The sequence below is a fragment of the Neltuma alba genome, unplaced genomic scaffold (genome assembly GCF_004799145.2).
Source record: "Neltuma alba isolate B1F8T4 unplaced genomic scaffold, ASM479914v2 tig00011899_pilon, whole genome shotgun sequence".
NCBI lineage: Eukaryota > Viridiplantae > Streptophyta > Magnoliopsida > Fabales > Fabaceae > Neltuma > Neltuma alba.
In genome coordinates, this window is record NW_021636497.1 from 1 (window position 1) to 13,377 (window position 13,377).

Below are 13,377 nucleotides of genomic sequence, written 5' to 3' on the forward strand. Positions count from 1 at the left end.
TATTTGATTCTTTGCCTTTTGTTGGAAAATTGCGGAGACTTCCTCTGCCTTTTGCCTTAACTAATTATAACCGCCCAACGTAAACATGCCTGCCTCTCCTCTCCTTCCAATTGCCCTCCAACTTGCTCGTTTTTTATTGTGGGATTGTTGAAAAAGATGAGGATGATGGTAACACGCGTAAATGCAGCGTATGTGGGGTTCAGGTGCTCCCCCCTAAAGTGGGCCCCCCCAAGTTGGTTCTGGATTGGCTGTGAATGACGCCTTTCCAGTTTCCTCCATCACCCCAAGCCCAGCAGACCAGACACATATTACATGCTCTTTTTTTTTTTTTTTTTCTTTTCTCGGTTTTTCCCAGGGTGAGACATATGACTGATATGAGACATAATATTGTATTTATAACTTGCTTGGTATATATTTTGTTGTTCCATCACTTCCATGCTTCTCCCACCCCTTTTGGATACGCCCACGCCATGCGGAAAATTTTTTTTGTTACAAATGTAAATTATTAACCAACTTATCCAGTAATACTTTCTAATTTTACTTTTGTTTTAAAACTTATCTGGTCCTATTTATAAGATTGAGAGAGAAGTTTTTATTCGTCATATTTATGAGTTACTTTATTAAATTTTTAGCATGAATGTACTACTTTGCTCTTTATTTAATTATGATGTAGATAGTTATTTTTTTTTAAGGTGTTATATTATTAATAGGGATAAAGTTGAAAAGTTTAATATTTTAATGGAGAGTTAATACAGTTTAAAATTTTTCCTGATTTGTGTGAAATATATTGAAAGCGTCTTATAAATATGAGAAAGAGTAATAATGTTTGTTAAAAAGCTTGTTAAGAACTCTGTGTTTATCCATCTACATCAAATTGGGGAAACTTAGGAAAAAAAATTATTAATTTAGGACAAATTTAATTTAATGCTTTAACTGACATGAATGAGAATAAGCAGAAGGAGCATGAGAGCGGCAGGGCAAATAGGCAACTATGCATCCGCCTTGCAATCCACTGTCTGACAAGCGGACGGCGTTCATTGAGTAACAAACTTTAGCAGTTAGCACTGCTCCAACTTGAACCGTCCCTTCCTTCCACTCGCTGATATTTTTCGGGGCAGGGCACGTATTCCATGCTTTCCCCAAATAATAAACAACGACAATAATAAATTTGCAAGGAGATTGCGGTTCAGACGTGAAAGATGCGTGTTTTGAACATGAGAAAGAGACGGGACTTGGAAGGTGCCAAAGAGCCTCCACTTGAATTGACGAGGGCCCACCCCCTTCAATTATGCTTATCTCTATTCACTCCCAACCGTGGTTCCTCTGACGATTAAGAGTGTGTTTAGATGAAACCAAATTATGGTTTGGAGAATAGCTTTTGGAGAATAGATTCTAGAAAAATAGATTTTGTAAAAACAGATTTTTGTGAAAAAATAATTTTAAGAATTAAAGAGTTTTTGAATAGTGTTATCAGAAGCACTTTTATATGTACGAATTATTAAAAAAACAAGTTAAATAATAAGTTAATATGATAATTACATAAAGCATAGATCGTATGATATATTTTAATTTGAAGGAATAAAATTGTTAATAATAGTTTTTTACCAACATAATTAATAATACATAAGATAATAATTAATAAATAATTAATATGTGTATATTTATTTATAAGATATAAGATTATTGTTTATAAAAATTAATTAAGAGGTGTTAAAGTCATATTATTGTTGAGATTTACTCTAATAGGTACAATTATACTCTCCAATTTGAGCCAGAAGTAGAATGGATTCACTTCTCCGAAACCATAGTTTCAGAGAATTTGTGCCTGTTTGGGTTTGTTTTTTCTCACAACCAATAGTTGGGTTTCCAAACCATGGTTTGACCTGCTATCCAACAGGACCTAGTTCGTTATATTTATCTTTGCCACTCATGTTCTATACAATGTGGGGGCTTTTTATGTAGTAGGAGTTAGGTCTCAGAATTTAAAAAAAAAAAAAAAAACAGAGAATACATAAGCATTAACATATACTTCTCCGATTCTAAATATAAGACTCTTATACTAGTGTGTATAATGATCTTATATTAGGACTGGAAGAGTATAAAATGACATCACACTCCAAAATTTCTATAGTTCTTTTCTATTTTGTTTTTAAAAAAACAGATTGCATATTTTGAGGTGGCCCATAACCTAAGCCATACCAACTTATGCGTAGAAGGTGCTTCGCGTCCCACAGATTTGGAATAGAATCATTGATTCCTTCCTTATCCCCCAATTACCTCCACAGGGGATGCAACCCACTCCCTGCAAGAATCCCTTACGTTGCCACAAAACCAAATCATGTTATCTATTTTTTGTTAAAATTAATATTCCACACAGCTCCATCTGGAATCGATACATGTTAGTTCTAGTTGTGTCAATACTAAAAGGAATATCTATTTTTTTTAAAAAAAAAGAAGGAACGCAAGTAGGAAGCAAAGCTGACATGTTTATGCTAACAAGTAACTTGTGAGCCAATGACTTTTTTAAAATTTAAAAAAAAAAAAAAGAAATATGTTTCTGTTGGGCTGTGGAAGGGTGAGCCAAATGACTTTAGTGACCACTTGATGTTTTGGGTTAGAAGCAGTCAGTCAGCGCCGCAATCTTTACTTGTCACTTGTGCTTCCACTTTGTCCTTGACAGACCTTTTTAATACTTTCCCTTCCCTTCCACTTCAACCTTACTTTGTGCAGTCAATATTCTATGCTTTTATTTATTTCATTTGACCCCCTCCCTCATTTTGCAAATTGCCTGCCCTCTAAAAATCTTAATCACTCTACTTTTTGCCTCATCCTCATCCCTCAAGTTCCTTTCCTTCCCCTCTTGCTTTCCTCCTCCTCCTCAACTCCTTATTTTAGCCACGCAATTAGCATCTTAGATCTTTTATTGAATTATATGAATCAATTAGGACAATTTTGGAGGATAAAAAAATTATATTAATCCTTTATTATGAAAAGAAACTCAGATAAGGAGGGCGACTCTCATTTGGATTCACGGTATTCAAACTTAGACTAGTAAATAATAATGACACCAGATATAAGAGAATATTGATTCAATTTATAGATCCATGATTTAGACGAATGAACGATGTAAAACAACAAATACAGCCCATGATTTCGTCATAAAGTAAGGATATCACCGATTAATTGTATTATGCATGCATCGAATGCATGGGTGTTAAAATTGTTTATGTTTCCTTGGCGTGCAGTGTAATTGAATAGCAGAATAAATAATATTCTGTTTTTTCCCCGGTCAACCAAGAGTAGAACCAACAAAAACAACAACGAAGAAAAAGACCCGACGATACGATTCGCAGTTCCACCCCTAATAATAAAACGCATGTCAACCTTTAATTCGCCCATAAGAATTGAACCCAATTCAATGTATCAAAATGCCCCGACCCGGTTTATGGAGGCTCCTCCTTTTGACGTCTGTTTTGACACCTTCCTTCCTCCAATAATTAAGCATATTCCTATTTATTCTCTGGATATTCAGTTAGAAATCATCTTGTCCACGATTTTTCAAAAAAAAAAAAATTAAACATTGTATTTATCACTTTATTATGCCTATTTCTAAGCCCAAAAAAAAAAAAACCACCACTTTAAAACAATTACTCAATCTTAACCTAATGGGGATAAGGAATTTTTTTATGTCTAATTTATTTGCTGAATGAACAGCTAGAGAATTAGGAAGGTTTTGAAAGCGCCGTCAAGTGGGAGTCACGTCGCTTGGTTAGCGAGTTAAACATGGAAAGGAAAACGAGAAAGTTGAGGACAGACACATACACATGAAATGTAAGTTGGGTTAGTAGTAACTTTACTTGTTGGTAAAGCGCACACGTTGCTATATTCATCAAGTCGCAATCCAAGTCGCGTGAGACGTGCACTTAAATAAAGAAAGATCTTGAGACGTACCTTCACCTTGTGCATCGTATCCACCACCTTCACATCCTGTGCTTCCTTCCTTCCTTCTTCAATCTTCGATCATTCATTCACCACGCTTCGGAAACTCCAAAATATCCTCCTCTATCACGTGCTTCTTTTTATTTCTTTCCTGATTTTTTTAATTCATGCCTTTCATCCCTCACTTTCCCACTATATATATACATACACGATACTCCATCTCCCTCACAACTTCTTGTTGTGGCGCACAGTTGCTTGTTCCGTCGTCATCTTCTGTTGTTTTCTCCCTTCTTTCCACAAGCTAAGATGTCTTGGGTTCGAGGGAGCTTCATTGGAAGAGGGAGCTTCGCCGCCGTTCACCTTGCAGTACCTACCAACGGTGCCTCTCAGATTATTTCTGCTCCCACCGTTGTCAAATCGTCGGAAGTTCTCTGCTGTTCTTTTCTCAAGAACGAGAAGGAGGTTTTGGATGGGTCTTGGATTTTGTCCCCAAATTATAACTTGTTCTGGGGATGGGTATAGCTTGGAGAATGGTGTGGAGTATTATATTTGTTCTTGGATATATGCCGCAGGTGGTAACCTTGCGGACCACATCAAGAGCAGGGTGGTCGGTTTGCCGGAGTGTGATGTCCGGAGGTACACCGTGTCGATTCTGAAAGGAATCCAGCATATGCACGCGAAAGGTTTTGTTCACTGTGATATCAAGCTTCAGAACGTTCTTCTGTTCGACAATGGAGATGTCAAAATTGCGGACTTCGGCCTGGCGAAGAGAACAGGGGAGAAAGAACAGAGCAGGGAGGGAAGCAGTGCGAATGGAGGGGAACTCCTCTGTTTTATGTCGCCGGAATCGGTGAAAGACAACGTGTATGACTCACCGGCGGATATATGGTCTCTCGGCTGTGCTGTGGTGGAGATGGTGACCGGAAGACCCGCCTGGGATAGCCCGAAAGGATCGGAATTGAGTAATATCTATTCATTGTTGCTTCGAATTGGGGTTGGAGAAGAACTACCGGAAATTCCCGACGAATTATCAGAAGACGGGAAGGATTTTCTGAGGAAATGTCTGGTGAAGGATCCTGAAAAGAGATGGACGGCGGAGATGCTTTTGAAGCATCCCTTCCTAAAGCAGGCCGATAAAGAATCGTCGCCGAGAAGTCACTTCGATTTTCCAGATTGGGTTTCGAGCACAAGCAGCTTGGCTCCGAATTCACCGGAATCCGACGAATGGCGCGAATGGAAATTCGATGCGTCGTCGAGTTTTACTAGTTTCTGTTCGCCTGTCGATCGAGTCCGACAAATGGTGACTGATGAGAGACCCAATTGGCCGGAATCGGAATCTGAAAGTTGGGTGGTTGTTAGGTGAAAATAGAATATCAAAGCAGTGACGGAAAAAGCAGAGACCTCGACCCCGAAGCTATCTGGAAAATTTTTGATAGCACAAAAGGAGGTCTACTTCGACTTTGATTCTTTTTGTTTTTTTTCCGGGACATTGGTTCAGTGATACCAATTGAATTGAGGTTGTAAATTACATAGGATTAGGAAATGACCAGAATCGATTTAAGAATTTTCACAGGTCGAGTGTACAGAAAGCAACAGGCTCCAGTCTCGATTGATTATAATATACTACCAGTTTTGGGATTTTTTAGCTTGCAGTTCCTTGATTTTATATACTAAAATTCAGCTCGCTTGTTTAGTTTCCTTCACACAACTCTTTAACTTTTCGCAATTTATGAATCGAAAAAGAAGCTAAAAAATAAACATAGATTTTCTTTTGATGCAAAAGTTTAGCATTCTTATTCGAAAGAATATGCAACGCAATTTAAGGGGTGAATTGATTTTTTATGGTATGGCTTGACTAATATGATTTGGCGTGCGTATACGTGTATCTTGGTAAAGAAAAATTTAGATGAGTTAGGTTTATTTTATCACGCTCAAGACATACCTTCAAACTTAAAAAACACTTATAAAAATATTTACAGATTGTCTACTAATAAAGTTTTCATTTTGATTGTGAGATTTAAACTCATAGTCTTATGGATTATGAGTTAACTTATTACCAACTAGAACTATTCTTGTTTACAATTTTATATATATTTTACATTATAAAATATTAGCCGAGTGCAGATATTCATCTATGCTCAAGCCACTTTCTAGAGCATGATCGAGCGTTGATGCTCATATCAAATCATCACTGCACCTATCATGCGTTGATGTGAAATACAATCTCACACAGTTACTTGTTGCCTGTAGATGCGGAATCCAAGCGTGCATGTGCTCAAGTTTAGTTTTGATATTCCTGACGGGATCATCTAAATTGACCATGGGGCGTCCAAAGTTTGAGTTTTAGATTTGTAATTTCTTAAGCAATCAAATTGCTTTTAAAAATAAATTCTTAAAAATTATCTATACTTTAGATTTCATAACTACTGCCTTCGGTCCTTAATATAAGATCTTATTTGATTTTTATTTTGGTCCTAAATATAAGACCCCAATCCACTTTGTCTCTCATATTTATGTATTTTTTTCCAGATAGTCCTTCTAATAATTGTAGTTCTAGCCAATATAGTTGATTAGTAAGGATATTTTAAGAAAGACAACACCTATTAATTACAAATAACTAACTTAACTTCTTTCTTTAATCTCCTCAAATTGGTTAACTGGGTCTTATAATTAAGACCGGAGGTAGTATTAAATAAAAAACATTTATTAAAATTATAAAAACATATAATGAGCATCCAACAAGCTAATTTCATGTAAACGTTATCTCCAAATATACAAGGCCAGACCTACCACTGTAGCTATCATACGTCGATGCAAGATACAAATGTAAACTTGAACCATATAAATTAAAATTTCACTCTTTTTTGGCCAGTAAATTAAAATATCTCATTTTGCATATTAGTCCGACCATTCCCTGTTGCCCCATGACACCAACGCTTGTGTTCCTTTCATACATGAGAATTAGGTGAAATAGGAATGAGAATCCTAAAACAAGCATGTGGTGAACCCTTCTTAGCTATCAAAAAGCATGCTTCTCATAAATGAAATGAAATAAGGTTCAACAAAAATACAATAAAAAGAAACAACCGAACCCCACAAAAAAAAAAAAAAGAAACTATCCTGTATTAATTTAAAGTTGCGCATGTTATAATGGAGGTTTCCACACCCAATTCACAGGACAAAGATTTCTTTAACAAATTTTGACCACCGAATTAGCTATTAAATTTGTTTTCCTGACGGAAATGTGTTTTTTTTAAAATCAAATTCCTTAAAATAAGGATAGAATATCGCACTCTTCATTCAAGAGGAGGAACATTTTTGTTGAGACCGTTGATAAGAATAAAGCATTGCAATGCATTCAGCCATGAAAATAGAGTATTTGCAGTTTGTAAAAACATATTTAAATTTATAATTAAATACTAAAATGGCATTGACTCTTTTTCTCCCCTGGTTTTAATTTTTGGGTGCCGTCATATCACATATGATATTCAAAAGGCCAGGATGTTTTTTTAAAGCATAGGTATCCTTCTATTGGAAGTAATCCTATTCAAAGCACTGTAGGGTATTAAATGTAAGCACCTCTCCTAGCAAGAATTTAAACCTTAATTTATCATGTTGTGAGGAGCTAACCCCTTCTGCTAGATCCAACTCCGTTGGTTCAAAAGGCCAGATTGCAGTGAAGGAGGTTGGTCCTAGTGTGATCTGATGGTTTTACCTTTGGTCCCGTTTCTCCTTCTCTCTAAACTGGGCCTCTTTCATCGTTAACTTTGGACCAACTCACATGGTACATTATCTAAACTACACATATATCAGCGTGTACAGGTTTGGACTTAAATCTATTTTTTATTTTAATAATAAAAGTAAAATATAATCATTCAAATTAAGTCCATTTTTTTGGGTGGTTAAGCGCAAAGATCCAAATCAAATATTGAACAGTAAACAATGATGTACTAGTATTCTATTATTCCTCGTTCAAAACCACGTATGAATATGATTGACCTTGACCTAGAGCATATGGCGGCTTATAATCTGGGTGACGGTGATCTTTAATTTGCGGTTAGTCTTTGCATTACCCATAACCATCAGGAAAGCAATTAAAAATACATGTTTAATATAAAAACTAATTGACTAGTTTGAATAGATTAAAAAAACTAATTTAGTTATTTGCAATAAAGAGATATTGTTTTTTTAAATATCCTTAATAATTAAGTGTGTTGACTAGAACTATCATTATTACAAGTACTACTTTAAAAAAAGGAATAAATACGAGAGACCAAGTGAATTGAAATCTTATATTTAGAATTAAAATAAAAGTTAAACAAGTTCTTATATTAAAAACAGGAAATACTACCTCCGGTTTTAATTATAAAAGCTAGTTAACTAATTTGAGAAAATTAAGAAAATAAGCTAAGTTAGTTATTTGTAATAAATAGGTGTTATCTTTTCTAAAATATCTTTACTAATCAAGTGTATTAGCTAGAACTACCATTATTAGAAGGACTATTTTGAAAAAAAAAAGTATAAATATGAGAGACAAAATGAATTGGAATCTTATAATTAAAATCAAAATAAAAGTCAAATAATGTCTTAAATAAAGGAGGTAAATAGTATTAAAATTGTTAGAGGTGCCAGCGATTTTTCCTCTATGGACGGATTGAATTTAATCACTTCTCATTACCCATCAAAATCAAACCTCTCCCATTTTTGCCGACGACAAAAAACGAAAGCCACATGTTTCTCTCTTATTAATATGGCTAATTGAAGAACTTGATATAAAAGACAAAAGACGATCGAAATAAAACAAAATACTAAAGCACGCAAACAGAGCAAGTCTAAATCAGTGGTCCGGCAAATCCATGCAGAATCTGGCAGTGAACACCAGAGGAACCTGCTCCTTCGTGACGATTTTCACCAGTATCTGTATCACTGATAAGTACACATGTTCTTTAGCGAGATGGCCTTGTTCATCTTCTTCGGGTCCATATCCACCATGCACTCTACCTTCTTGTAGAACTTCGGCTTCACCAGTTCTCCCAACACCTTAGCCCTCGATCGCACCATGAAGCTCAGTTTCAACGGCACACTCTCCGCCGGTGCTCCGTTCACGCTGCTCAAGCTTGCTCCCCCTCCGTACAACGGTATGCCGCTCCCTATCAGCGTCACTCTGATCGATCTCTGGCTTTTCCTCGACTGATAGAACTTTGTTATCTGCAAATCCAAATCAAATCCCACACCCTGTTATTCAATAATCCTAAGTTAATTTAAATTTAAGTGATGAATTGCGCACGTACGGTGCCGGTGGCCAGAGTGAGCTGGTAATAAGTGAGATCTAGAGGCGTGGCGGTCACATGGACCCCGAAAAATGTCGCCGTGTTACGAAATGTCAGTTTCACAGAGGAATTCATGGACACCATGCTGGTCGGTACTCCTGATCCGTCCTCGCCCGCTTGAATCACAAATTGATTGAACACTATACTCTGTCCAACAAGACAACGATAATGCATTTAGATTAATCTGCGATTTCAAGAAATCAGAGTCTCAAAATGCAGGGTAGTCAGGTAGTTACCTTCATTGATATTGTGGGTTTCTGAGGGCGACTGGCTCCCCATAGGATCAAAGAGAAAACAGAGAACAAGGCGACGAAACCAAGAACGAAAACGGGAAAATAGCATCGGCGAGGGAGGCCTTGTTGGGAAGCGTCGTGAGGGTCGAGGAGGCCTTCTTCTTCGATGGCGCGGAACTGATCTTTCCAGGGTCGCCAAGTACTTTTCCGGTGAGAGGAACTGGTCTTGCGGGAGCCGGAGAAGCGGGTGGAGGAAGACTCGCGGGAATGTGGGCCCAGGGAAGAGTTGGAGTGGGAGTGCGGCGGAGAGCCCAAGGGGCTCTGGAGAGGGCTAGAATGGAAGGAGTTGGTGGTCTTCTCGCCGTCGTGGGAAGAGTCGCGAGACGGGCTCTGAACATAATAAACCGGGCGGCGAGGTGATCGTCCCGGCGACGACTGGCTCAGGCTGCTCACCTCAGAGTCGGTCTTGGCAAGCACTGATGACATGGCGACAGAGAAAAAGAAGAGGTATGAAAATCTAGAACGGAGAAATGCTTAGATTCATATGTATGGAGGCCAAGTTGATGAACATGCAGATGGGATAGAGAATAGTAGTGCTAATAGGTAAGAACGTACTTGCTGGTGCAGAAAGCGAGGGTTTGTGAAGTGGGAGTGGGGATTCTCGTATTTGTTTATTGTTTACGAAGGCTTTATTTATGGGGAAGTAATTAATACGATGCCCTGGTTTTTGTCCATTGTCAGAGATGGCATTGCAATTTGGATCCTTTCTTCCTTTGATGACACGCCCCGTGCACTAACTTAGGTCAACCAGAGAAGAAGATAATCCTTTTTTTTTTTCAATACAAAGATAATCCATTTTTTAAGTGTTAACAATAATCTCCGGATCTACTCGGCCCATTAGTCTAACTTTTAGCAGCCACCGAGGATCAATATGTGAGTTAGGCCCACTTTGGTACGCCGGATATAACCCTTTTAGGCTATACAACCAATGCTTTAGCCCAAAAAAAACTACAGCGCGGACGCAGGAGGGGTAATAACATGTTACTCTCATGTAATTATGGATCCGTTTGAATTAGTGATTAGAAAAGTAACTTATTATCAATTTGGTCTATAGAAAAGTGACATTAGATAAGTTGAATTGTGTTTTGATTGGAGTTCATAAAAATTAGTTTGCAAAAGTGAGATTGACAAAGAGTTTTTTGGATTATGGTTGAGTAAAAGTAAGTTTGGTTGTAAAATGACCAAAATGGGTATGAGTTTTAATAAATAATAAAATATCATTAAAAAAATAATTTCACATAATACAATAAAATTAAAATAAATTAATATGAAGAAGTCAAATTTAATGTGTGAATTAAATTTTAAAACTTTACAGAAATCATAAGAAATATTTTAAATATAAAGTGAAATATGAAAAAAATAAAAGTATATTTTTAGGAGCATATTTAAAAACAAAAGTATATTTCTAACTTATTTATTACTTTTCACTAATTTTAACTGATTTTTTGTTATTAGAAATCAGTTATTTGAGACTTATAATAAGAACCAAAGAATGTAATAAATTTCTTAGTTTTTTTCTCTCTCCATGTTTTAAAAGCTATACGTCATAAGCTGTTAATTTTAACTTATAGTTTATTGTAACTTTTCATACAAAAGTCAGATTGCTCAATCGTTCATCCAAACAGCATCCAAATTTTCAGTTGAGCTTCTATCAAATTTAAACTACTTTTCACTCTTGAAAAGCCTAACCAAACAGGCACTATGTTATGTTATGTTTAGTTTCTTTTAAGCTGCACGTATGGATCGAGCCGGTGGGCTGTGTCATACAGTGCAACCTAAGTGCCGCTAAACAGTTACTAATTCCTAACACACAAATGGGGTTTGGTGGTACCATACCGCCATATCTGATCCAAATTGATCTAAATAAAATTAAACAAGAAGCAGGCGGCGTTTCCAAAATAATGGCAAAAGCTGGGCTTGTGTTGCGAGCCTTCGGAACAAGAATGTCAGCACCCTTGATAGTTTCTGTACCAGAATAGATGGTTTCTAGGTCCCAGTTGGAGAGTGTAAGGGATCTCAAAGCCTGTATTTCACCTCCTAAAATATGAGATGAACCACAATGAACAAAGATCAGGTGGAAAACCTCTACAACATCTGTATGAAGTTTAATTTTGGAGACCCCTAAACCTATATGAATAGCCTGGATTTTTGCTGTGGTTGAGATCTATCACCTTGCTCTAGCGGCTAGTCCTTGGCTACTTAGGGAGCCATCTACGTCAACATGTACAGAACCAGTTGGAAATGGGGTCCGTTTTCAACAGCTTTTTTAGTGTATTCTTAAATTACCTTGAACTCGAAACTAATTTCTAGTCAGGAGTATTAAAGACTAAGATCTTCTCAATAAGTGTATTTTTTTTCAGGACTGAATTGTTAAGATTTGATAATATTGACTATATGCAAGATTCTTCTATATGGTCGGTCGCAACTCGCAATAAAAAGGTAGTGTGTGTGTGTCGTAAATCTTTCTTTTTGCGCAATAAATTTTTTTTGAAAAACAAAAAACCTTCCTCTCGTTTGTAACTGGCTTGTGATGAGTGTATATATATATATATATATATATATATATGTTTATTTATTTTTCATTATAAGGATGAGCCATGATAAATGATGATATTATTTTCTGCAGATGACCTCTGAACCTTGTTTTATTTTTAATTTTAAATAGTACCGTATAAAACAAATAAAGATTATTTCTGTAATCAATATCAATATAAATGCCAGCAAAACTTTTATGTGGAGACGCCGTTTTTTTCTAAGCTGTTTGAACCATGATGGCGGCATTGAGTTTTGCGCGTCAAGTAAAATATAAAATGGTTAGTAAATTGTTCTACTTAAAAGGTTATAAATAATACAATTTATTTTTCATACTTTTTAAATATAAATAAGTACGTACATCTAATTATACAAAAACTCTATCTTCATTCAAAAAAATTATACAAAAACTCCAGTAAAAAAAAAATTTCACAATGCAGACTGTCGTTGTGGATCAAATTAAACTCCTCAGATGATTCGTTTTACTCCCATTTAATACATGTAGAGGCATTATTAATCCGTACGTAGTTGTAAAAATTCTTGGACCGTTAAGCTGCTTTCTAATTTGAACTGAGGTGTACTTGTATTCCAGGCAGTTTCCTTGGATCTGGTTGTTGGGCTTGTTATTATGACAATTTAATGGAACACTTCAATTTTTTCTTACCTTAATTATGGGTGATTAAGTTTAGGCTGTGATTATTGTAAATAGTATTAGGTCATGAATGATTACTGGGTTTATACAAGGTTTAGGAATGAATTTTGTGCTTGATTGAGGGGTGGAAGAGAGTGAAGTTAGAAGGATTTAAGGAATGCCTATTAGTGTTCCAACACCATCTCATTGGTGCTACAACACCAGTGGGAGGAGGAAAAATTATAGCAGTTAGAGATCTTACAGCAATTTCACGATGATCTAGCACCAGATTCAGATTAGTAATAAATTGTAGCAAAAAAGGCGAGAAAAATAGAAAGAAAGAAGGAAGAACAAAAGAGGCTTGACTTCCTCTGCTAGGACTTATAGTTCCGTTTGATACGAAGCATTGAAAATGAGGGATTTATATTGAGGTTACAATTGAAAAAAAATCATTAAAATAGTATTTAGCATGAGTAATTGCTTATTATATGGGATTAGACAAACCTATAGACGTGGGATTAGGGAATACCACTTCCTCCCATGGTAATCTCTAATCCCATATACATGGGTTTGATTAATCTCATATAACAAACAATCTCTTATACCAAAATAGATTTTTGCAATCCCAATCCCAATCCCAATCCCTTGTATT

The 13,377-nt window shown here is 36.2% G+C and overlaps 1 protein-coding gene and 1 pseudogene across 2 annotated transcripts; one reads left to right on the forward strand and one right to left on the reverse strand.

Moving 5' to 3' along the window:
• The first annotated feature begins 4,110 nt into the window (after window positions 1-4,110).
• On the forward strand, window positions 4,111-5,582 carry LOC114719241 (mitogen-activated protein kinase kinase kinase 17-like; annotated as a pseudogene).
• A 3,073-nt stretch (window positions 5,583-8,655) lies between these two features.
• On the reverse strand, window positions 8,656-10,217 carry LOC114719243 (uncharacterized). 2 transcript variants are annotated; one of them, XM_028904710.1, is made up of 3 exons: window positions 9,506-10,217; window positions 9,231-9,416; window positions 8,656-9,147 (listed from the first exon to the last, which is right to left on the reverse strand). In XM_028904710.1, exons 1-3 carry the CDS (start codon window positions 9,986-9,988, stop codon window positions 8,863-8,865), a joined length of 954 nt encoding a protein of 317 aa, XP_028760543.1. In that variant the 5' UTR covers window positions 9,989-10,217; the 3' UTR covers window positions 8,656-8,862. The 2 variants fall into 2 exon arrangements, with proteins under 2 accessions (XP_028760543.1, XP_028760544.1); XM_028904711.1 differs by having other exon boundaries at window positions 8,903-9,147; window positions 9,227-9,416.
• Between the last annotated feature and the right edge of the window lie 3,160 nt (window positions 10,218-13,377).

Bases quoted from the DNA above. Each gene is read 5' to 3' on its own strand.
- LOC114719243 (XM_028904710.1), bottom strand. From the start codon at position 9,988: ATGTCATCAGTGCTTGCCAAGACCGACTCTGAGGTGAGCAGCCTGAGC. The intron at 9,417-9,505 runs GTAACTACCTGA...CTTGTTGGACAG, and splicing joins AACCCACAATATCAATGAAG to AGTATAGTGTTCAATCAATT. The intron at 9,148-9,230 runs GTACGTGCGCAA...TTGGATTTGCAG, and splicing joins TCACTCTGGCCACCGGCACC to ATAACAAAGTTCTATCAGTC.